The sequence below is a fragment of the Myxine glutinosa genome, chromosome 2, assembly GCF_964187855.1.
Source record: "Myxine glutinosa chromosome 2, kmMyxGlut1.1, whole genome shotgun sequence".
NCBI lineage: Eukaryota > Metazoa > Chordata > Myxini > Myxiniformes > Myxinidae > Myxine > Myxine glutinosa.
In genome coordinates, this window is record NC_136262.1 from 213667897 (window position 1) to 213693411 (window position 25515).

General features: G+C 51.3%; 1 protein-coding gene across 4 annotated transcripts in view; it reads right to left on the reverse strand.

Annotated features, from left to right (window-relative positions):
- The window catches only part of LOC137422167 (tight junction protein 1), a 200503-nt gene that overhangs the window by 55247 nt on the left and 119741 nt on the right, over positions 1-25515 (reverse strand). For all 4 annotated transcript variants that reach the window (XM_078772224.1, XM_078772222.1, XM_078772221.1 and 1 more), the window contains exons 21-22: positions 24196-24321; positions 7176-7433 (exon numbers count right to left, since the gene is read on the reverse strand). In XM_078772224.1, coding sequence (XP_078628350.1) covers positions 7176-7433; positions 24196-24321 — 384 coding nt within the window. The remainder of the gene's footprint in view (positions 1-7175; positions 7434-24195; positions 24322-25515) is intronic.

Below are 25515 nucleotides of genomic sequence, written 5' to 3' on the forward strand. Positions count from 1 at the left end.
TAAGCTTCTCATTAGTTGAAAAAGCACAACGTACTGCCTTCTATATCTACTGTAGCAAGACGTCAGGAAGGACAGGTGGCATCGAGCTACCATTGTCACACCGATGGACAATTACACGCGTGCTTCAAAATGATGCAATAATGCCAAAAGTTGACCATCGTGCCTATAGTCTCGACCCAGCTTTAATCTGCAAAATATGGGAAGAGTGCACTTCACCTTCATTACTCTCTCTCCTAAAACACCTTCGAGCCCATTTCTCAGCAATACACACCACACTCAATGAAACATTTCATGGAAAACAGCAAGTTGGGGAAAGCTACAATTTTCAAATTATATTTGTATGATAATAAACCCTAGCCACAAAAGTTAATGCTGACAAACTTGTGATAAATGAGAAAGTGTGCAAACACAAAAGGTCACTCCAGGTGGAAATCCATAGGTGAGACGAGAACAACTGGGAATGGAATGTGCAAACAGAAGACTTCCATTTTGAAACAAGATGATGCTATATCGGATTTCTAAGAAGAAAACCTGCATTCCCATTAATTTTCCAGTTGTTCATTCATGCACTCACTTCATTCATTCAAACACAACCCTTGCTGCTCCCAATATTGAACCACGAAGTAATACTTGCAACTCAAAACGCAAGAACCTGAGCAATTAAAATTTCAGGAGAATGGTATTAGAAAAAATAATTTAGAAAAGGATTATAATGTTAGATACCTTTTTTATTAATATATATATATATTTATTTACGTATTTTCTTTTTCGAGCAAAGTCAATTCCATCTGAAGCAGGATATGCAGTAACTTCCAAAAATATTCACACCCCATTGACTGTTTTCAGATTTTGTTGTGTTACAGCCTAAATTTTAAATGGATATATTTGAGATTTTTTTTTGTCACCGATCTACACATGACCTGTTCCAACAGGATAATGACCCCAAGCATACAGCCAACAATGGAATGCATCATGTCAAAGTAGAATTATTTTTATATTTTTTTACAATGTTTTACAAACTGATTAAAAATGAAAAGCTGAAATGTCTCGAGTCAATAGGTATTCATCCCCTTTGCTACGACGCTCCAAAGTGAGCTCCGGTGTATCCAATTTCCTTCAATCATCCTTGAGATGTCTCTACATCTTGAATGGAGTAGCCAATTCAATTTTTTGGACATGATTTAGAAAGAAACACTTTTCTATATAAGGTCCCACAGTTGATGGTGCATGTCAAAACAGAAACTCTACCATGAAGTCCAAGGAATGCCGAGATAGAATTGTGAGGAGGAATAGATCTGGGGAAGGGAATAAAACAATTTCTAGAGTGTTGAAAGTCCCCGAGAGCACAGTGAGTGAGCTCCATCATTACGAAATGGAAAGAATATGGAACTACCCAGACTCTTCCTAGAGCTGGTCGTCCGACCAAATTGAGCAACCGGACAAGAAGGACCTTGGTCACTGGTCAGGGAGGTGATCAAGAACTCAATGAGCACTTTGACAGAACTACCAAATTCCTTGGCTGAAATGGGAGAGCCTGCTGAAAGGACAACAGTCTCTGCAGCACTTCACAAATCTAGGCTTTATGGGAGAGCAGCCAGACATAAGTCACTCTTGAGAAAAAGGCACATGACAGCACGCCTGGAGTTTGCAAAAACGCAAGTGAAAGACTCAGAGCACGCAGCAAATGATTCTGTGGTCTGACGAGACGAAAAATGAACTCTTTAACCTGAATGCAAAGCGCTACATCTAGTGGAAAACGAGCACAGCTCATCAACCATCTAACACCCTCCCTATCATTAAGGATAGAAGTGGCATCATCCACTGAAAAGCAACCTCATGCTCTGGGGATGCTTTTCAGCAGCAGGGACTGGGAGACTTGCAAGGATAGAGGGAACAATGAATGGGGCCAAATACAGGCAAATCCTTGAGGAGAACCTGCTTCAGAGTGCAAAAGACCTTAGACTGTGGTGAAGATTTATGTTCCAACAGGACAATTACCACAAGCATACAGCCAAAGCAACACTGGAATGGCTTCAGAACAAGAACGTGAAAGTCCTCTAGTGGCCCAGCCAAAGCCCAGACTTGAATCCCATTGAGAATCTGTGGGAAAACTTGAAGAATGCTGTTCACTAATACTCTCAATCCAACTTGAGAGCTTGAGCAAATCTGCAAGAAAGAATGGGAGAAACCTCCCAAATCTAGATGTGCAAAGCTGATACCACCATACCCAAGAAGATTTGAAGCTGTAATCACTGCCAAAGACACTTCTACAAAGTATTGACTTAGGGGGCTGAATACTTCGGTAAATAATTCTGCATTTCATTTTTAATAAATTTGTAAAAATTTCAAAAAACACGTTTTCAATGTCATTGTAGTGTCATGTACGGCCGAGTGAAGACACTGTGGGCAAGGCAGAGTGAGGCCTGTGTTGCCACTGCCTGGAATAAAGATGGTGCTTGATCCTCTCTGCGTGTCCGCCGCACCTTTGTAACAAAGACATTACAATTGGCGACGAGGATTTTTTTCGGACCATGGCTACGTCGCATGGAGAGGTATGCTGGGGACAACTTTGAACTTTTTGCACAGCAGCTCAGCTTTTCTTTCATCGCTAACGACATTGTCGAGGTGGGGAAGCAGAAAGCGATTCTTCTATCGTACATCTAGGCAGAGGTTTTCCATTTGCTGTGTGATTGGATTTCCAAGGTGAGGACATCGGATGATGCTGTTACCTACGAGTCCATAGTGAAGATGTTGCACGCCGACAATAAACCAGGTAAGTCACCACAGTTATCGCGGTATGAGTTTCACAACCTGGTTCGGTTTCTCGATGAGAGGGTAGCTGATTTCGTGGCCAGGCTCAAGCATCTGGCGGGGGGTTGTCGTTTTGGTGACTATGAATGATCACAAAGATTGAAGGATCGTTTTATCGCGGGGTTGAGAAGATGGGCGCGTCAATTTTACGAATAACATTTGAAGAGATTACATTTGCTAAAGCGGTTGAAACTGCGGCTGTTGTGGAACAGGCTAGAAATGACGTTCGCGCTATTGTTGGGGAGGACTCTGCGGTTAATGCCATAGCTGCTGGAGGGTCATGTGCTTGCAATTCTCCAACTGGGTCGGCAGATCATGGTTCTTCTTCTCCTTCTATTTCTTCCCGGGTCTATGCAAGCAGTGCGTTACAGGGACAACTACCACAGCAGCCTTGTCAGGGATGTGGTGGTTCACATTCTTGTGGGAGCTGTCCATTTCGGAAAGCGGTACGTTACCGGTGTGGTAAGACGGGCCATGTGTGGAGGGGGTCTGTCGGGGCCGGGCACCGTCATCAGTTGATGTGGTCAGGGCTGGCAGTGAGTTTGATCAACAGGGGGTTTTTCTGATGACGTCAGCTGCGAATCACCCCTTTGTGGTGGCTGTCAGTGTGAATGGCAGGCCAGTCAACTTCACAGTGGATACTGGGGCATCAGTCAATCCTGTGAGTAAACGGATCCGGCATCAGTTTGGTTGTCCGGGGTTGGCTTGGACACACACTACCCTTCGTACTTACACAGGGGGCGGGGAGGAGGAGGTGATAAAGCCATTAGGCTTGATGGATGTGTTGGTTCATTATCGGAACAAGCAAGCGGTGTTGCCCCTGCATGTGGTTGATGGATCTGGACCATTTCTACTTGGTAGTGATTGGTTGCACACCATTCGTCTGGATTGGGCAAACATTTACAGTGTGCATACGTCATTTCCGTCTCCTTCGTGCTTGGAGGGGATCTTGGAAAAACACCAGGTTTTATTCGGGCCTGAACTTGGGAAGCTCAAAGGTGCTCAAGATCACCTGCACCTGAAGGAGGGTGTCAGTCCGCGATTCTGTAAGCCTCGACCGGTGCCATATGCCCTTCGTGATCGGGTCAAAGTGGAGCTCGATCGATTGGAAAAGATTGGAGTCATTGAACCGGTGGAACACTCGGAGTGGGCGACGCCTGTGCTCACAGTGCTTAAGCGGCTTTGGAGGTATTCACCTGCGTGGTGATTTTAAAGCGACTGTTAACCCCAACCTCTGTGTGGAGCAGTATCCACTGCCACCCATTTACGAGATATATTCAAAGTCGTCAGGGAGTCGGTACTTCAAGAAGTACCTTCATCTCGAGATCGCGACGGAGGACTGTCACATTACCGTCAATACGTGTCAGGGTATGTACCAGTATACCAGTCTTTGTTTAGGGATCGCTTCAGATCTGGTAATGTGGCAGAAGGTGATGGATCATCTTTGCACCGACTTACCTGCACAATGCTACTTTGACGACATCTTCATTGTGGGCGCCACGGCCGAACAACATCTTGAGAATATTGACAAGGCGATGTCTAAATTAGCTGCTCATGGCCTTCGCTTGACCAAGGACAAATGCTTATTCTTTCAGAAGTGAGTGGAGTACCTGGAGCATGTCATCACCCCAGAGGGGCTGTCAAAACCCTTCAGAAAGTTGATGCGACAGCCGACATACCCAGCCCAAGGGATAAAGTTCAGCTTCATTCCTTCATTGAGCTTGCTCAGTATTACCAGAGGTATGTCAGCAACCTAAACACTGAGCTTGCTCTGCTGACTCGCATGCTGCGTCGAGATGTTCGTTGGAGGTGGAGTTCGACGGAACAAGCAGCATTCTCGAACAAGTCAAAGCTCGCCTTACTGCAAACACGGTACTCGCACATTACAAACCTTCACGTCCTCTCATTCTGGCGTGTGACAGGTCGTCGTACGGCATCGGTCCCATCTGGTCTCAGGTAATGAGTGATGGTGCTGAGCGTCCGGTGTGTTTTGCGTCACGTGCTCTGACAGGCGCAGAGCGGAACTATGCTCAGATTGAGCGTGGAGCGCTGAGTTTGGTATGGGGCGTTGAAATTTTGTCAGTACTTGATAGGTCGGCATTTTCCCCTACAAACTGATCATCAGCTGCTTCAGTTCTTGTTTAATCCTCAGAAAGGCATTCCAGTCACTGCCGCTGCTCGGATACAGAGATGGTGTCTTGTCCTCAGTGCGTACAACTATGAAATCAAATGTCGTGCTTCCGAACGGCACGCTAACTGGGACCGCCCGTCTCGATTGCCGTCTACAAAGGTCGGTGCCAAACCTGCAGATGAGACCGAGGTGTTCTTGTTGGAACAGATTGAATCTGGTTGTTTTGTCAGATTCTTGGCACGAGTTTCCCTCGACGTCAGAATATGCTCCATATGTGTCAAGTGCAGTCAAGCTGTCTTTAGCTCAAGGTTGTGTCATGTGGGGCATGAGGGGTGGTCATTCCTGCTGCTTTATGTCAGCGCTGTCTCAATGAGTTGCGTGAGGGTCATTTGGGTATGGTCAAAACAAAGTTTAGCCTGGAGTTTGTTGTGGTGGCCCGGGCTTGATGCAGACATCGTGCGGACAGTAAAAACATTTGATACGTGTGAAACTGATGCTGATAATCCCTCACGTGTGTGGTTGTTATGTCCACCTGCTGATAGAACGTGGCAGCGCGTTCATGTAAATGTTGCAGGGCCAGTCATGTGCCGCATGTTTCTGGTGGTGATCGGCGCTTACTCAAAGTAGCCAGAAGGAGCTATAATGCAGTCCACCTCGGCAGAAAACACGGTGGAGCATCTGGGAGTATTTTTGTGAACAAGGGGGTTCCGGAGATTTTAGTTTCAGATAATGGTTCCCAGTTTGTATCTGAGGTGTTTGCTGTGGTCATGCGTGCTAATGGTATCAAACACCTGATGCCGGCACCTTACCACCCTGCTGCAAATGGCCAGGCTGAGTCATTTTACAAAGCGTTGAAACATGCATTGCGTAGAGGCCAAGCGGTTCGATCTGTGCAGAGTAGGGTTGATGTGATTTTGCATGCCTATCGTAATGCAGTGCATTCTACTACACAGGAAATGCCTGCATTCCGCATATATGGCCGACAGTTGCGGTTGCGCCTGGATTTGCTTGGACCTGGTGCACCTGAAGTTGTTATGGCGACCAATGTTCGTTCATTCACGGTGGACCAGCCAGTTTTGGCACGGGACTATGTACACCGACAGAATTGGGTGCCGGTTGTTGTGGTCCAAGTTTTCTGTCCGGCTAACTACCTTGTTCGTACTTTGGCTGGGCTTATCTGGAAACGTCATGTGAATCAATTGTTGGCTAGCAGTTCCGGTCTTTCACACACAACCAATTCTGTTCTGCTGTGCGATGCGTCCTCATCCATTGAGGTGCCCGTGACCGAATTTCGGCCAGCTGCCCATACATCTGTGGAGTCGGAGGATGTTCATAGTGTGGATGTTCCTCTGGTTTAGGTTGAGCCTAATTTGGTGTCTGGTGGGGAGCCGTCATCTGTTTCCAATGCCTCACAGTCGCCGGTCGAGGTCGTGTCCACGGCTCAATACCCGCGTGTTTCTTCTAGACGCATTGTGCAACCAGCATATTTGAAAGACTATGTGACCTAAGGGGGGCGGGGGGGGAGTGTAGTGCCGTGTACGGACGAGTGAGGCCGCTGTGGGTGGGGCCGAGTGAGGGCTGTGTTGCCGCTGCCTGGAATAAATATGGTGCTTGATCCTCTGTGTGTCCGCACCTTTGTAACAAAGACATTACAGTAATTGTCGTGTATTTTGTGTAGATTAGTGACATTTTTTTTTTAATTTAATCGATTTTTAATTCACGCTGTAACACAACAAAATGTGAGAAAGTCAAGGGGTGTGAATACTTTCTGAGGGAATCGTATGATGTTATCTGAATATTTTAACATTGTTGACCAGATTGCAGTTTTAAATGACGTCAAGTATTTAAAATACAATGTTCTCAAAGTGGATTTAACTGTGAGCAAAATAATAAGTACAATGGATGAAATCAACAAAACATTGATTGAGGTATGCTAACCTCCATGGGAAGCAAGGAAAGCTGACATTTCAGGTGTTTTTTTTTTTTTCAGGACGCCTATGCCCCATAGGAGTACAAGAGGTAAATTGGGGTGTTCCAAAGCTCCTTTTTTGCTCCAAGGAAGAGTTAATGTCCGAAACTTCAGTTTCTCCAAGGTTTAGTATACCTCAATCAAAATGTTGTTTATTTCATTAATTGTGCTACCTGTCTGCCAACAAAGATCAACACTGGACTTCACCAGCGAGACTAGTTTGTCATTATACAAAAAAGCAAGTAGTTTGGAGTAGTAAAATACCTGGGCAGGTAGTCTAGGTACCTCAGACTGCTTGACTGACGGTGGGAGCTCTGCGAGCATCTCACGGCTATTGCTGCGTGGAAGGCGTGGCTTTGGGGCAGCCATTTCTGGACTCCATTGGCGAGGTGGTAAACCCTGTGGGTCAGGGCTGGTCCTGTGCTCTTCAAAAGAGTCCATTTGAACGCGAGGGAGTGGCACGGGTTCACCCTGTCCCCAGCGCGGGTCGGTCATTACACCAGCTGGCACTCGCACACCCATCTGTGAGGAGCACAAGGAAGAAAGTACAATAAATTATGTGAAGAAGAAAAAGGAAATTCACACGATGTTATTATAATCGAGCAAACGTGTAATAGTATATGGTTATGTCATTATGTCATTATATCGGTATGTAGGTTTGCATGTATGTTTATATGCGACCAAAAAGTCTTCTTCTCCTTCAAAGAAAATGAACACCCTCTTAATTAGGTTTAGACTGCTGAGACCCCTCAGACCTTTGACGACCACCAAGACCTGTGAAGACCCAAAGCACCCCGAAGACCCAAAACACCCCGAAGACCCAAAAAACCCCGAAACACCCCGAAAACCCAAAACACCCCGAAGACCCAAAACACCCCGAAGACGCAAAACACCCCGAAGACGCAAAACACCCCGAAGACCCAAAACACCCCGAAGACCCAAAACACCCCGAAGACCCAAAACACCCCAAAACACCCCGAAGACCCAAAACACCCCGAAGACCCAAAACACCCCGAAGACCCAAAACACCCCGAAGACGCAAAACACCCCGAAGACGCAAAACACCCCGAAGACCCAAAACACCCCGAAGACCCAAAACACCCCGAAGACCCAAAACACCCCGAAGACGCAAAACACCCCGAAGACGCAAAACACCCCGAAGACCCAAAACACCCCGAAGACCCAAAACACCCCGAAGACCCAAAACACCCCGAAGACCCAAAACACCCCGAAGACCCAAAACACCCCGAAGACCCAAAACACCCCGAAGACGCAAAACACCCCGAAGACGCAAAACACCCCGAAGACCCAAAACACCCCGAAGACCCAAAACACCCCGAAGACCCAAAACACCCCGAAGACCCAAAACACCCCGAAGACCCAAAACACCCCGAAGACCCAAAACACCCCGAAGACCCAAAGCACCCCGAAGACCCAAAACACCCCGAAGACCCAAAACACCCCGAAACACCCCGAAAACCCAAAACACCCCGAAGACCCAAAACACCCCGAAGACGCAAAACACCCCGAAGACGCAAAACACCCCGAAGACCCAAAACACCCCGAAGACCCAAAACACCCCGAAACACCCCGAAAACCCAAAACACCCCGAAGACCCAAAACACCCCGAAGACGCAAAACACCCCGAAGACGCAAAACACCCCGAAGACCCAAAACACCCCGAAGACCCAAAACACCCCGAAGACCCAAAACACCCCAAAACACCCCGAAGACCCAAAACACCCCGAAGACCCAAAACACCCCGAAGACCCAAAACACCCCGAAGACGCAAAACACCCCGAAGACCCAAAACACCCCGAAGACCCAAAACACCCCGAAGACCCAAAACACCCCGAAGACGCAAAACACCCCGAAGACGCAAAACACCCCGAAGACCCAAAACACCCCGAAGACCCAAAACACCCCGAAGACCCAAAACACCCCGAAGACCCAAAACACCCCGAAGACCCAAAACACCCCGAAGACCCAAAACACCCCGAAGACCCAAAACACCCCGAAGACGCAAAACACCCCGAAGACGCAAAACACCCCGAAGACCCAAAACACCCCGAAGACCCAAAACACCCCGAAGACCCAAAACACCCCGAAGACCCAAAACACCCCGAAGACCCAAAACACCCCGAAGACCCAAAACACCCCGAAGACCCAAAACACCCCGAAGACGCAAAACACCCCGAAGACGCAAAACACCCCGAAGACCCAAAACACCCCGAAGACCCAAAACACCCCGAAGACCCAAAACACCCCGAAGACCCAAAACACCCCGAAGACGCAAAACACCCCGAAGACGCAAAACACCCCGAAGACGCAAAACACCCCGAAGACGCAAAACACCCCGAAGACCCAAAACACCCCGAAGACCCAAAACACCCCGAAGACCCAAAACACCCCGAAGACCCAAAACACCCCGAAGACCCAAAACACCCCGAAGACGCAAAACACCCCGAAGACGCAAAACACCCCGAAGACGCAAAACACCCCGAAGACCCAAAACACCCCGAAGACGCAAAACACCCCGAAGACCCAAAACACCCCGAAGACCCAAAACACCCCGAAGACCCAAAACACCCCGAAGACCCAAAACACCCCGAAGACCCAAAACACCCCGAAGACGCAAAACACCCCGAAGACGCAAAACACCCCGAAGACCCAAAACACCCCGAAGACCCAAAACACCCCGAAGACCCAAAACACCCCGAAGACCCAAAACACCCCGAAGACCCAAAACACCCCGAAGACCCAAAACACCCCGAAGACCCAAAACACCCCGAAGACCCAAAACACCCCGAAGACCCAAAACAAACACCCCGAAGACCCAAAACACCCCGAAGACCCAAAACACCCCGAAGACCCAAAACACCCCGAAGACCCAAAACACCCCGAAGACCCAAAACACCCCGAAGACCCAAAACACCCCGAAGACCCAAAACACCCCGAAGACCCAAAACACCCCGAAGACGCAAAACACCCCGAAGACCCAAAACACCCCGAAGACCCAAAACACCCCGAAGACCCAAAACACCCCGAAGACCCAAAACACCCCGAAGACCCAAAACACCCCGAAGACGCAAAACACCCCGAAGACGCAAAACACCCCGAAGACGCAAAACACCCCGAAGACCCAAAACACCCCGAAGACGCAAAACACCCCGAAGACCCAAAACACCCCGAAGACCCAAAACACCCCGAAGACCCAAAACACCCCGAAGACCCAAAACACCCCGAAGACCCAAAACACCCCGAAGACGCAAAACACCCCGAAGACGCAAAACACCCCGAAGACCCAAAACACCCCGAAGACCCAAAACACCCCGAAGACCCAAAACACCCCGAAGACCCAAAACACCCCGAAGACCCAAAACACCCCGAAGACCCAAAAGACCCCGAAGACCCAAAACACCCCGAAGACCCAAAACGCCCCGAAGACCCAAAACGCCCCGAAGACCCAAAACGCCCCGAAGACCCAAAACGCCCCGAAGACCCAAAACGCCCCGAAGACCCAAAACGCCCCGAAGACCCAAAACGCCCCGAAGACCCAAAACGCCCCGAAGACCCAAAACGCCCCGAAGACCCAAAACGCCCCGAAGACCCAAAACGCCCCGAAGACGCAAAACGCCCCGAAGACCCAAAACGCCCCGAAGACGCAAAACGCCCCGAAGACGCAAAACGCCCCGAAGACCCAAAACGCCCCGAAGACCCAAAACGCCCCGAAGACCCAAAACGCCCCGAAGACCCAAAACGCCCCGAAGACCCAAAACGCCCCGAAGACCCAAAACGCCCCGAAGACCCAAAACGCCCCGAAGACCCAAAACGCCCCGAAGACCCAAAACGCCCCGAAGACCCAAAACGCCCCGAAGACCCAAAACGCCCCGAAGACCCAAAACACCCCGAAGACCCAAAACACCCCGAAGACCCAAAACACCCCGAAGACCCAAAACACCCCGAAGACCCAAAACACCCCGAAGACCCAAAACACCCCGAAGACCCAAAACACCCCGAAGACCCAAAACACCCCGAAGACCCAAAACACCCCGAAGACCCAAAACACCCCGAAGACCCAAAACACCCCGAAGACCCAAAACGCCCCGAAGACCCAAAACGCCCCGAAGACCCAAAACGCCCCGAAGACCCAAAACGCCCCGAAGACCCAAAACGCCCCGAAGACCCAAAACGCCCCGAAGACCCAAAACGCCCCGAAGACCCAAAACGCCCCGAAGACCCAAAACGCCCCGAAGACCCAAAACACCCCGAAGACCCAAAACACCCCGAAGACCCAAAACACCCCGAAGACCCAAAACACCCCGAAGACCCAAAACACCCCGAAGACCCAAAACACCCCGAAGACCCAAAACACCCCGAAGACCCAAAACACCCCGAAGACCCAAAACACCCCGAAGACCCAAAACACCCCGAAGACCCAAAACACCCCGAAGACCCAAAACACCCCGAAGACCCAAAACACCCCGAAGACCCAAAACACCCCGAAGACCCAAAACACCCCGAAGACCCAAAACACCCCGAAGACCCAAAACACCCCGAAGACCCAAAACACCCCGAAGACCCAAAACACCCCGAAGACCCAAAACACCCCGAAGACCCAAAACACCCCGAAGACCCAAAACACCCCGAAGACCCAAAACACCCCGAAGACCCAAAACACCCCGAAGACCCAAAACACCCCGAAGACCCAAAACACCCCGAAGACCCAAAACACCCCGAAGACCCAAAACACCCCGAAGACCCAAAACACCCCGAAGACCCAAAACACCCCGAAGACCCAAAACACCCCGAAGACCCAAAACACCCCGAAGACCCAAAACACCCCGAAGACCCAAAACACCCCGAAGACCCAAAACACCCCGAAGACCCAAAACACCCCGAAGACCCAAAACACCCCGAAGACCCAAAACACCCCGAAGACCCAAAACACCCCGAAGACCCAAAACACCCCGAAGACCCAAAACACCCCGAAGACCCAAAACACCCCGAAGACCCAAAACACCCCGAAGACCCAAAACACCCCGAAGACCCAAAACACCCCGAAGACCCAAAACACCCCGAAGACCCAAAACACCCCGAAGACCCAAAACACCCCGAAGACCCAAAACACCCCGAAGACCCAAAACACCCCGAAGACCCAAAACACCCCGAAGACCCAAAACACCCCGAAGACCCAAAACACCCCGAAGACCCAAAACACCCCGAAGACCCAAAACACCCCGAAGACCCAAAACACCCCGAAGACCCAAAACACCCCGAAGACGCAAAACACCCCGAAGACGCAAAACACCCCGAAGACCCAAAACACCCCGAAGACCCAAAACACCCCGAAGACGCAAAACACCCCGAAGACCCAAAACACCCCGAAGACCCAAAACACCCCGAAGACCCAAAACACGCCGAAGACCCAAAACACCCCGAAGACCCAAAACACCCCGAAGACCCAAAACACCCCGAAGACCCAAAACACCCCGAAGACCCAAAACACCCCGAAGACCCAAAACACCCCGAAGACCCAAAACACCCGAAGACCCAAAACACCCCGAAGACCCAAAACACCCCGAAGACCCAAACACCCCGAAGACCCAAAACACCCCGAAGACCCAAAACACCCCGAAGACCCAAAACACCCCGAAGACCCAAAACACCCCGAAGACCCAAAACACCCCGAAGACCCAAAACACCCCGAAGACCCAAAACACCCCGAAGACCCAAAACACCCCGAAGACCCAAAACACCCCGAAGACCCAAAACACCCCGAAGACCCAAAACACCCCGAAGACCCAAAACACCCCGAAGACCCAAAACACCCCGAAGACCCAAAACACCCCGAAGACCCAAAACACCCCGAAGACCCAAAACACCCCGAAGACCCAAAACACCCCGAAGACCCAAAACACCCCGAAGACCCAAAACACCCCGAAGACCCAAAACACCCGAAGACCCAAAACACCCCGAAGACCCAAAACACCCCGAAGACCCAAAACACCCCGAAGACCCAAAACACCCCGAAGACCCAAAACACCCCGAAGACCCAAAACACCCCGAAGACCCAAAACACCCCGAAGACCCAAAACACCCCGAAGACCCAAAACACCCCGAAGACCCAAAACACCCCGAAGACCCAAAACACCCCGAAGACCCAAAACACCCCGAAGACCCAAAACACCCCGAAGACCCAAAACACCCCGAAGACCCAAAACACCCCGAAGACCCAAAACACCCCGAAGACCCAAAACACCCCGAAGACCCAAAACACCCCGAAGACCCAAAACACCCCGAAGACCCAAAACACCCCGAAGACCCAAAACACCCCGAAGACCCAAAACACCCCGAAGACCCAAAACACCCCGAAGACCCAAAACACCCCGAAGACCCAAAACACCCCGAAGACCCAAAACACCCCGAAGACCCAAAACACCCCGAAGACCCAAAACACCCCGAAGACCCAAAACACCCCGAAGACCCAAAACACCCCGAAGACCCAAAACACCCGAAGACCCAAAACACCCCGAAGACCCAAAACACCCCGAAGACCCAAAACACCCCGAAGACCCAAAACACCCCGAAGACCCAAAACACCCCGAAGACCCAAAACACCCCGAAGACCCAAAACACCCCGAAGACCCAAAACACCCCGAAGACCCAAAACACCCCGAAGACCCAAAACACCCCGAAGACCCAAAACACCCCGAAGACCCAAAACACCCCGAAGACCCAAAACACCCCGAAGACCCAAAACACCCCGAAGACCCAAAACACCCCGAAGACCAAAACACCCCGAACACCCAAAACACCCCGAAGACCCAAAACACCCCGAACACCCAAAACACCCCGAACACCCAAAACACCCCGAACACCCAAAACACCCCGAACACCCAAAACACCCCGAACACCCAAAACACCCCGAACACCCAAAACACCCCGAAGACCCAAAACACCCCGAACACCCAAAACACCCCGAAGACCCAAAACACCCCGAAGACCCAAAACACCCTGAAGACCCCACAAAGACCCTTAAAGACCAGAGGAACCAAACAACCCTTAAGACCCAAAAGCCCCTGAAGACACTGAAGACTCTGAAGACCCAAAAGACACCTAATGGTCAAATTTGCCTGTCCCTCTGAAACGGTATAGTGAGGCGCGCAGAGCGTGCCGAGTCACGCTAGTTATTTCAACGATAAAGTTTTTTTTTTGAATCTCAGTAGGGTATTTATGTTCAATACACCAGTTGGTTTCTGACTACACTCATTCAAAACATTTAAATGAAGTTCAGTTAGTTGTAATCACAACTCTAGAAACACTGATGAATCTGAACATTTCTCAACCAAAGATTCTTTCAGGGTCAGGAACAGACGGTCCGTCCAAAGCAGCATTTCCCAACCTGGGGGAAACTTATTCCAAGGGAAATACAATATTAGCATTCGTGTAATATTGTGCTTTAGTGAATAAATCTCAAATCATTAAATTATTTTGTTCTTCGACTTTTTACTTAACATAAACATTTATAACATCGTCAGTAAATAAAAAATGTATATACAATAAAAAAAAAATTGTAAAATTTACATGTGTGTGTGTATGTGTTTGTGTGTGTGTATGTTTGTATGTATGTGTAGGAGTGTGTGGGTGTGTGTGTGTGTGTTGCTATATTTTTATGTTATTTATTATGTTATTTATGTTATTAAGCGAATAAATGTTGTGTTTTGGCTACTTTTTTCCTTGTTCATATAAGATCCACCACGCGGTAACCCGGGTTGCCCCGTGATTTAAAAAAAAAATCATTTTACATAATTAATTAATCTATTTTAGGGGGAGTGTAATCCAGGTTCGTGTGATAGGAAAATTCTTTGTGTCAGAAAAATCTTTGTGGATCATATATATATATATATTATATATATATATATATATATATATATATATATATATATATATAAGGGAGGGGGGGGGAGAGGTAGGGGAGGTGGGGTGGGGGGGAAATCCGGACGATTGAACTGGTTGAAGGGGGAAACGACAGAAAAACGGTTGGGAACCACTGGTCCAAAGGTTAACCGTTTCATATTTGTGAACTGTGAGTTCCCAGTATCACCCTGTTTATACACTACAAGAAATATATTGTAGCGGTTACCGCTGGATGCACACAATCGCCTTGCACCGGCCAGAACACGGCCAGACGCGCCTCTCCCGGGCATGCCCGGACTCACTGTTCCCGGGCACGCCCGAACCTCCCGGGCACGCCCGGTCTCGTCTTTCCCGGGCATGCCCGATCTCGCCTTTCCAGGGCTCGCCCAGAGCGTCCGGGCATGCCGCTATCGCCTTTTCAGGGCTCGCCCAGAGCGTCCGGGCATGCCCGCTATCGCCTTTCCAGGGCTCGCCCAGAGCGTCCGGGCATGCCCGCTATCGCCTTTCCAGGGCTCGCCCAGGGCGCTCGGGCACGCCCAGCCTCGACTTGCCAGGCCGCAGCCAAACACGCCCGGGCAGGTCCAGACTCGCCTTTCCAAGGTTCGCCCTTGACACCCGGGCATGCCCGGTATAGCTTTTGCCGGGCAAACTTCCCAACATAAATGTGTATATATATATTGCTTCCCGATAAACGGGCTTGTGAGAATACCTGAGCTGTTTTGTTTCAATAAAGCAACTCGGACGAATTCCGTCTTTGGTCGCGTCAATTCTTTCGACTCGCGTTGGAGCACAGTTCCTTCATTGGTGACCTACCGACATGGATACGGCAGTGACGCTTAAACTGCCTACCTTCTGGGAGGCTCACGCGGCTGTTTGGTTCGCCCAGGCGGACTCCCAGTTCGCCCTGCGAGGCATCACCGCGGACGACACCCGCTTCCACCATGTTGTGGCGGCGCTCGGTTCCGCCACCGCGGCCCGCGCCTTGAGCCTCCTCCAGCACCCGCCGGCTGCTGACAAATACGACGTGCTGAAGACGCTCCTCATCGGTGCTTTCGCCCTCTCACCGGCAGCACGCGCACGGCGCCTGCTTGACCTGCCCGAGCTCGGCGACACGCGCCCGTCCGAGCGCATGGACTATATGCTCTCGTTGCTCGGCGAGCACTCTCCGGCATTCCTGTTCCGGGAGCTGTTCCTCCGTCAGCTGCCTAACCCGGTATGCCTCGCCCTGGCTGGCACGTTGATCACGGATTCCCGCGCCCTCGCCAGGGAAGCCGATAAGATCTCCTCGGCGGGCCAGCACATCGGCGCGGTTACCTGGAGCCCGCCGCCGTCCGAGACAACGCCCACGACGCCCGAGCGCCCTGCGCGGTTGGAGGCCGAACTGCCGGTGCAACTGGCGGCCGCCACGCCGCACCGCCCGCTTCCGACACGACGGCCGGGGCCTCCACCTGACCGGGCGTGGTGTTATTACCACGCCAGGTTCGGACACAAGGCTCGGACGTGCCGGCCCCCGTGCACTTTCGGCAGGTCGGGAAACGGCCGGGCCGGCATTCATTCCCAGCCATGAGCGCCGGCCACTCGGGCAACTTGCTGTTTATTCGGGACAAAGCATCTGGGCGGCGTTTCCTGTGCGACACCGGCGCCCAACTGAGCGTCATACCCGCCTCCAAGCAGGACAGGCTCGACGCAGTTTGCGGCCCCTCTTTGGTCGCTGCTAATGGCTCGGCCATACGCACTTTCGGCCCACGCGTCGTCACCCTCTGCTTCGGCAGCCAGCGTTTTCAATGGACTTTTGTGACCGCCTGCGTCCCCATGGCTTTGCTGGGCGCCGACTTCCTCTGCGCGCACGGGCTGCTGGTCGACGTCAAACGTCGTCGCCTTGTCAACGCCGAGACCTTCAGCTCCCTGGCGTGCACGATGAGCAGCTCCGCGCCGACCGAACTGGCGTGCGCCCTCCCGGCAGCGAACGAGTTCGCTCGTCTGCTCGCGGAATTCACGGCCCTCACGCGGCCGACGTTTTCGGCCGTCGCGGTGCGGCACGGGATCGAGCACCACATACCCACTACGGGCCCGCCGGTCTACGCCAGGGCCCGCCGCCTCGACCCGGCCAAGCTCGCCGTGGCGAAGGCCGAGTTCGACGCGTTGGAGCACCTCGGCATCGTGCGGCGCTCCGATAGCGCGTGGGCCTCGCCACTGCACATCGTGCCAAAGCCGGGGGGTGGATGGCGCCCGTGTGGCGACTACCGCCGTCTCAACGACGCTACCACCCCCGACAGGTACCCGATCCCGCATATTCAGGACTTTTCCGCCCGTTTGGCGGGACGGGTCATCTTTTCGAAAATTGACCTGATACGGGGCTACCACCAGGTACCTGTCCGGGCGGCCGACGTCCCGAAGACGGCCGTCATCACGCCGTTCGGCCTGTTCGAATTTTTGCGGATGCCGTTTGGCCTCAAGAACGCGGCCCAGGCGTTCCAGCGCTTGATGGACGGCGTGCTGCGCGACCTGCCGTTTCTTTTCGTCTATCTGGACGATATCGTCGCCAGCACGTCCCGCGCCGAGCACCTCCTCCACCTCCGAACACTGTTCGGTCGCCTCAGCGAGCACGGCTTAATTGTCAACCCGGTCAAATGCCACTTCGGCGGGACGACCGTTGACTTTTTGGGCCACCGCATCACCAAGACCGGGGCCGTGCCGCTGCCGACCAAGGTCGAGGCCATCACCACGTTCCCGCGTCCCCGTTCCATCAAGGCCCTCCAAGAGTTCCTCGGCATGGTGAATTTTTATCACCGATTCGTGCCCCGCGCTGCTCAGCTCATGCGGCCCCTTTACGAGGCCCTCCGGGGCAAGCCGGCCAAGCATGACATTGTTTGGTCCGCGGCCATGGACGCGGCCTTCGCCAGCGCCAAACGGGCCCTCGCCGACGCAACGCTGCTGGCTCACCCGGTGCTCAACGTGCCCATTGCCATCACTACGGACGCCTCCAACTACGCGGTGGGCGCCGTCCATGAGCAATGGGTGGACGGGGTTTGGCAGCCACTTGCTTTTTTCAGCCGGCAACTCCGGCCGAACGAGTTAAACTACAGCACGTTCGACCGCGAGCTGCTCGGGCTATTCCTGGCCGTTCGCCATTTCCGACACCTCCTGGAGGGCCGCCCGTTCACGGCTTTCGTCGACCACAAGCCGTTGGTCTACGCAATGGCTAAGGTCACGGAGCCGTGGTCGGCCCGCCAGCAGCGCCACCTCTCCGACGTGTCGGAGTTCACCACGGACATCCAGCACGTCGCCGGCAAAGACAACGCCGTGGCCGACTGTCTTTCTCGGGCCAGCGCGAACGCGGTCCACCTCGGCGTGGACTTCGCGCTCATGGCGGCCGAGCAGACCACCGACGCCTCGGTGCAGGCACTCCGTGCGGCGGACACGGGCCTCCGCCTGGCCGACATTCCCTTCGCGGGCACCGTCCTGCTCTGCGACGTCTCCCAGGGCCAGCCTCGCCCCATCGTGCCCGTTTCCTGGCAGCGCCGCATCTTCGCCTCCATCCACGGCCTTTCTCACCTGGGCCGGAAAGCTTCTCAGAAGCTGGTGTCGGCGCGTTTCGTCTGGCACGGCCTTCGACGAAACATCCGCGACTGGGCCAACGCCTGCACGGCCTGCCAGCGGGTCAAGGTCCACCGCCACACCCAGGCACCGCTGGCACCTTTCGCTGTGCCTCAACGGCGTTTCGACCACGTCCACGTGGACCTGGTGGGTCCCCTGCCCCCCTCGCGGGGGTTCACCCACCTGCTCACCATGGTGGACAGGACCACCAGGTGGCCGGAGGCTGTGCCCCTCGCCTCCACCACCACCGCCGACGTGGCGCAGGCGTTCATCGCCACCTGGGTCGCGCGCTTCGGTGCACCAGCGGACATCTCGTCCGACCGCGGCCCACAGTTCACGTCTGAGCTTTGGGGCGCGGTCGCCCTTTCGTTGGGGGTCACGCTGCACCGCACCACGGCCTACCACCCCCAAGCCAACGGGTTGTGCGAGCGGTTTCACCGCTCCATGAAGGCCGCACTCATGGCCGGCCTTCAGGACGGTTGGGCCGACCGGCTGCCATGGGTCCTTTTGGGCCTTCGCACGGCCCCCAAGGAAGACCTCCAGGCGTCCGCCGCCGAGCTCGTCTACGGCCAGCCGCTACGCGTCCCGGGCGAATTCGTGCCCGACGCTACCAGTCCCTGGTCCGCCGCTCGCCAGCGCTCGGACCTCCAGGAGGCCGCCCGACGATTTGCCCCCGTGCCGACGTCCCGCCACGGTGGCCCCCAGTCCTACGTCCCCCCGGCGCTTCGCACAGCGGAGTACGTCTTTGTGGGTCATGACGCGCACCGGGGCCACTCCGGCCGCCGTACGACGGGCCCTTCCGGGTCCTGCGACGGGGCGACAAGTCTTTCATCGTCGACTTCGGCGGCCGGCCGGACCGGATTTCTGTGGACCGCCTCAAACCGGCGCACATGGACGTCGACCGACCACCACGGTTGGTCCTTCCTCCGCGGCGAGGCCGCCCCCCGTCCACAGTTCCCCCCGCTCAACCACCCACCACCACGTCGGACCCCTCCCCACGACCCTCCAGGGGTCGCTTCGGCCGGGTCATCCGGACCCCCCTTAAATTGACCCTGCCGGTGCAGGTCGATTCTGGAGGGGCGTGTGTAGCGGTTACCGCTGGATGCACACAATCGCCTTGCACCGGCCAGAACACGGCCAGACGCGCCTCTCACGGGCATGCCCGGACTCACTGTTCCCGGGCACGCGCGAACCTCCCGGGCACGCCCGGTCTCGTCTTTCCCGGGCATGCCCGATCTCGCCTTTCCAGGGCTCGCCCAGAGCGTCCGGGCATGCCCGCTATCGCCTTTTCAGGGCTCGCCCAGAGCGTCCGGGCATGCCCGCTATCGCCTTTCCAGGGCTCGCCCAGAGCGCTCGGGCACGCCCAGCCTCGACTTGCCAGGCCCCAGCCAAACACGCCCGGGCAGGTCCAGACTCGCCTTTCCAAGGTTCGCCCTTGACACCCGGGCATGCCCGGTATAGCTTTTGCCGGGCAAACTTCCCGACATAAATGTGTATATATATTGCTTCCCGATAAACGGGCTTGTGAGAATACCTGAGCTGTTTTGTTTCAATAAAGCAACTCGGACGAATTCCGTCTTTGGTCGCGTCAATTCTTTCGACTCGCGTTGGAGCGCAGTTCCTTCAATATAATGTATAAGCAGGGTGACACTTTTGGGCTGGAAAGACATCTTAGGGGTATGCGCACTTGCCTTTGAGCTATCTAGCATGGGTTCGACATAAAAACTGTTCACAAAGACGGACATAAAAAGGTGGAGGAAATGATTCAAGCTGTTAAAGAAGAAGGGTGCCACCAATCAATACCCAGCTTCAGTTCATCACATCATTAAAGCAACTTACCAGTTTGACAAAAAACAACAATGCACACCAACTATATTCTTGTGAGGCATGTAGGTAATTAAAATTGTTGAACTCGATAAGCATCACAGAGCAATGTGACAGTGGAGTGACCTGATAAATTAATCAGCAAGACGAGCTGGGCGATCTTCACCAACCCTGCCTAGGATGCTTTTATTTCTCCATGAACATTGTGACACTTGCTCTTACCAATACCTTTATGACAGAGTACAGAAAAATGATAGCTGCAGAAAAGCAAGCCAGCAAGTTTAAAGATGACGGAGGGTGAATAAAAACACATTTGCCCGTGGTGCAAGAGAAAGGTGCCTTTTTGACGCTGCCGCTCTTCTATATTTAACTCGTCGTGACGGTTCACTTCCTAAAGTCAAAAGTTACAACGTTTTGAGAGGGTTGCATTGTTGCAATTTTGAATTGCTGGTAAACATTTACTTGTGGGGGTGGAGGTGGGGGGAAGGGGAAGGTAAAAAATGCAAACCTTTCACAATGCAGCCTCAAGCACATTTTGAAAAAATAAAAATGAATAACCAACAAAAACAACAATAAAACAGCAGAAATTTCAATACAAGTGGTTTGTTTTTCTTCAATTGCATTCTACAAGCGAGTTGGCAATGTTCGGATGATAACGGCTGAAACATCGGAAACGTCGCCCAACTTGCTCCAGCCATGCTCATGAGCAATTCCACCCAATAATCTTCTTTGCAATACCCGCTGTATCCCACCGCTGTTTGTACTACGTTTACAAAATAAATATTCCGTCAATCTCTTACGAGTAATTATTTTGTTTGAATGGATAATTCTATGATCTGTTGATATATTTTTTTAAACCTCAGGAGTTTAAATGATCCTCACAACAGAAAACAACTTCTGTGTAGTAGACGCTTGCGTCATTGTCATTATAATAACGCCACTAACAACGTCCCTAATGCTGCCTTCATGAAGGAAAGGAATATAGGAGACCAGTCCTGCAATGTCGGTCTGTGAGATAATTTTCACTGTTAAAAGGAATATCAATATGTGATTTAACTCCGAAATTCACTTTTTAAAGGATAAAGAATAATCAGGACTTCAGGCAACCGCCACCATTTTACATCATCCCCCTGTCCCGATCCATGTTTTTTTTTCTACCCCCTGGTGTTGGCTTAGCGGTTAGGGTGCCGGCTTGGGATCCTGGGTTCGAATCCCGGTCGATCGCTGAATTAACGCCCGGGGGGGGGTTGACTCAGCCTGCCATCCTTCCGAGAGGTCGGCAAATTGAGTACCAGCTCACTGGTAATTCCCTGTGTGTCGCAAGAGGCGACCAACAAGGTTGGTGGCAGGAAGGGCATCCGGCCAAAAAACATTGCTTCAGAAAGGGGACCACGGTGCCCGAAAAAGGCCAACCCCTGCTCTGTGGGGAAAAATGGCCTCTAAAAGGTGGGTTTTCTTTTTTTTCCCCCCCCACCTAACCCTACCCACTTACTTACTTGCAGGTTGCTGTGCTACCTCCCATCCTCCATCTCTCCTCTCACTGTTCGTTCCTTGTCCTTGCTTATCTCGCTCTTCCAAGAGCCTCGATCTTGCATAGAGAACGATACAAAGATAAACTATGCAAGAGTTGATTGGTAAATTTATCAACAAATTTGGTGGGCATTAACTCCCTATGCTGCAAATTTAGAGTTTCGGACATTTATACATTTGTAAATTTAAACAAAGCCAGTTTCCTTCATCATTTGAACTTTTTAGGGATGCATTAAAATTGATTAAATGCTCCAAGCACAGGCTCACAACGGCCCTTTTCAACTGTTGCACCAACTATCAAAACGTTTGTGCAGGGATTGCATTCCCCATCGGTTATATGTTACAGGTTGCACATCACGGCCATGTCTGGAGGTTTTGCTTTTCATTTTTATCACAATTTCAATCAGCTTATCAGGGCAAACAAAAGCTTTTGGATCCCAATTCAATCGCTCCGCCATGCATACCACATTGTGACTGCATACCACATACGTATCGAGCAGACCAGATGGAGCAGGTAGATTATCACATCCCTGAGGTCATTAGCAAGCCTAATGAGTTTTTAATCAATTCAAGAGCAACATGGCATTTCTCTTCTTTTTTTTGAGATTGTCTCATGTTCCAGAAGCTTACAATTGAAATCCTTTATACTGCAACCTTTAATCCTTTGTTTTCACTGACGTCACAGTTACCCATCTCGCATTGCGCGGCGGCCATTTTGATACCCAAGCTAATCTGTCCGTATGCGCTGATATTGATTTGTTGCGTTGGTTTATGGTGAATGCGGATCGCAAAAAGTCTGTTTTATAAAGTAATTTTGTTTGTTTTGTCACGTTCATGTGGAGTGTGGTGCCATCTAGTTTATATTACGTATTGTTGCCCAACAAACACAGAACATTCGGTTTAAGTTTGCCGTGGACCAGTGAACTGGTGAACACCTGGGCAGTGGGTCAACCTGCAACCAACTACCTGTAGAACAGACTTGGAGTGTACGTAAGGATACGGTAGATCCAGGCTTGAGTATGGCTAGCAGTGCGAGTGCCAACCTTGGCTACCAAGAGACGCTCCCCCCGGACGTTCTTGTTCGTTACAAAGAGAAGATTTCTGTCATTGGGTGTGACCCTTATGGTCTATCAAATGATCAATTTGAGAAGAATGTGAGCAAGTGGCCTCAGGTGACCCACATCGACGTGATCAACTACCTGTTGTTCAGCAAATCGGCCTATACCAAAGATGAGTTGAAGAAGTATAAATCCCTCGAGGCATACAGGTTGTACCAAGATGGATGGGTGCGACAAATCCTACACAAAGAACTGAATGACGTCCACTTGATTCGATCCAAGGTATTAATATATTAAACAAACATGTATTTTTTAAAGCTGCTTGTGTTAATGTTATGGACCTGATTGATTAAGTGCCCTCCATTTGTTCAAAAACCACTGCAGTTTTAAGCTGTGCATGCATGTGTGCATACTTTGTAGACATGTGACGCACAGTGCGAAGTGAGTGCCGCCATGTGTGCTTTGTGCGTATGGCCATGGCATAAGTCATCACCTATATTTATCATGTAAGCAACGAATACATAGCACGTTCTTCACATGATAAAATCGAGATTCATTTTGACCGAGTTGATAAGAGTACATAACTTTAGAAAGTTTATTGGACAGTTTTAAATTCAATACTTTTATGTTCCAGGTTTCGCATTCCATGAAACATGTTCTTACTTACTGTTAACAAAATGCTCGGAGCAGACAGGTGTGCGATCCCACTGTGATTCTGTTTGGATGTCACTGCGATTGATGGCAGCCTTCCACAAACGCCGCCTCTCTTCACTTAAATTTCTTGTTTCCTCACCCTGATTCAGTAGAAGTTTGGGCGTTTTGTAAAACTTAACTCCTGGCCTAACGCCTGGCCTGTTTGAACAACGAAATACGCCGCAAATTGGCATGACTGGTCGTGAACAAAAACTATTTAATGTGAATCCGCTGACGACGTTGTTCGAGAGGGTATCAAAATGGCCGAGGTGTCCCAGGGTGCCCTGCGCGCGTGCTCCGATGACGTCACAAGAAAACAAGCAATTCAATTTAAATGCACGACCTCAGGGATGCTTGCGCAGTGTCCTCATCATGCTGCCATGGTATCCACATGTCAGTCTTGTGACATCGCAAATACATCCCAACACTGTCAGTTTTGGATACCCAAACACAAAACACCAGGATAGGTAAATTGCATTTGCAATTTAACAATTCAAACAAAAGTATCTCAGAGACATGACCTCAGAAGAAAGGGAGCTATCAGTAATGCCCAACCTACCTATATTCCAACATCTCATGCCAGTTCGGATGTGGGAAAATAAATTCCCATTGTCGATTGTCATCGGCACTGGCTCAAAGGAATTGATACAAAATCCGTTTACCTCCTGTGGAGAGGAACTGTGTCGCAGGACAGGTGATTCCCTCTTGGCCTCCACTCGCTGGTTCAGAAATTGGTGCGTGTTGTATGCTGGGACTTGCTGGGAATGAGCACCGACTGGTGCAACAGGCTGTAATGAGAGTTTTAAAATTGCAATGTGTCCATACAATTAAAATGCAAGAATGGAATGTTGTTTTTTTCAAAAATTATTTTTCCAACTATACAACTGAATTTGCTTTGGGGAAAAAAGACTTTCATGCAAAAGGTGAAAGTACAATTCACATGATTACATGGGTGGGGGAAGGGCTTGGAAATAGGCTAGGCTTTGTTTTTTTTCGTTTTTTTGTATACAAAGTCTCGGCTTGTAGGTAAGCGAGATCATATGATGGATCAGGACGCAACAGAGCAAAAGGAACAGTAGAAATAGAGGAGGTAAGGGGAGACACAGCAACATCAGGGTTGAGGAACAAAAGAGAGGGAGACTTGGACACACAAGGGACGTGGGGACGAATAAGGGGAAAAGGAGGATGCATGGGGTGGACAAACTCTCAGGAAGGAAAAACTGGAAACTTGGAAAGAGATGGGCTTGGGGAAGGTCAACAGGATTAAAAAGATCATGGTTTTGGATGAGGGATGATCTGAGATGGTGGTGAACAGCTGTCTTGAAAACCTGGATGAAAGAACAAGATTGAAGAGAATGTGGAAGTTTATTACACACGTAGAAAAAAAGGAACGGAAGAGTGGAGATGAGCAGTGAACCTGGATTTTGAGAGTTTCACCAGAAGGAGGTTGCAGGTGGACCGCCTGTGCCTCACAGAAACCTGTGGGGCATGGTGGGAGTGGGGAAAAGGCACGGAAAGAGCAGAGGTTGCAAGATCAGAAAGGAGATGGTAGAAGACAGAGATCACAGACTTGGCTGTGTTGTGAATGACAGGCCAAAAGACTTGGCTTCATCGTCGGATATTCTAAAAGGAGGTTGGGAGGCCTTGGTTTTCACGGCATCAAGCTGAACAAGATGTAAAGCAGCAATGCCAGCCTAGAGGGGAGAGCAGTACTCCATGAAGCTGCTGATGAATGTCTTGTAGATGGATAAGAGTTCAGGTGTGCCAAGGAAGGACTTTGCATGATGGAGGATTCCTAGTCGGCGACTGGCTTTGGAGCCCAACCTAGAAATGTGGTTTGCCCAAGAAAGATCATGGCTGACCCAAAGGTTTGAGGGACTGATCTTCAAGAGAATTGTTAAGAAAGTAGATGGGAGGGATTGCCCAATGGTCCTTTCGGAAAGATGGTGAGTGTGAGATTTGTCAGGAATGAAAGAAGTATT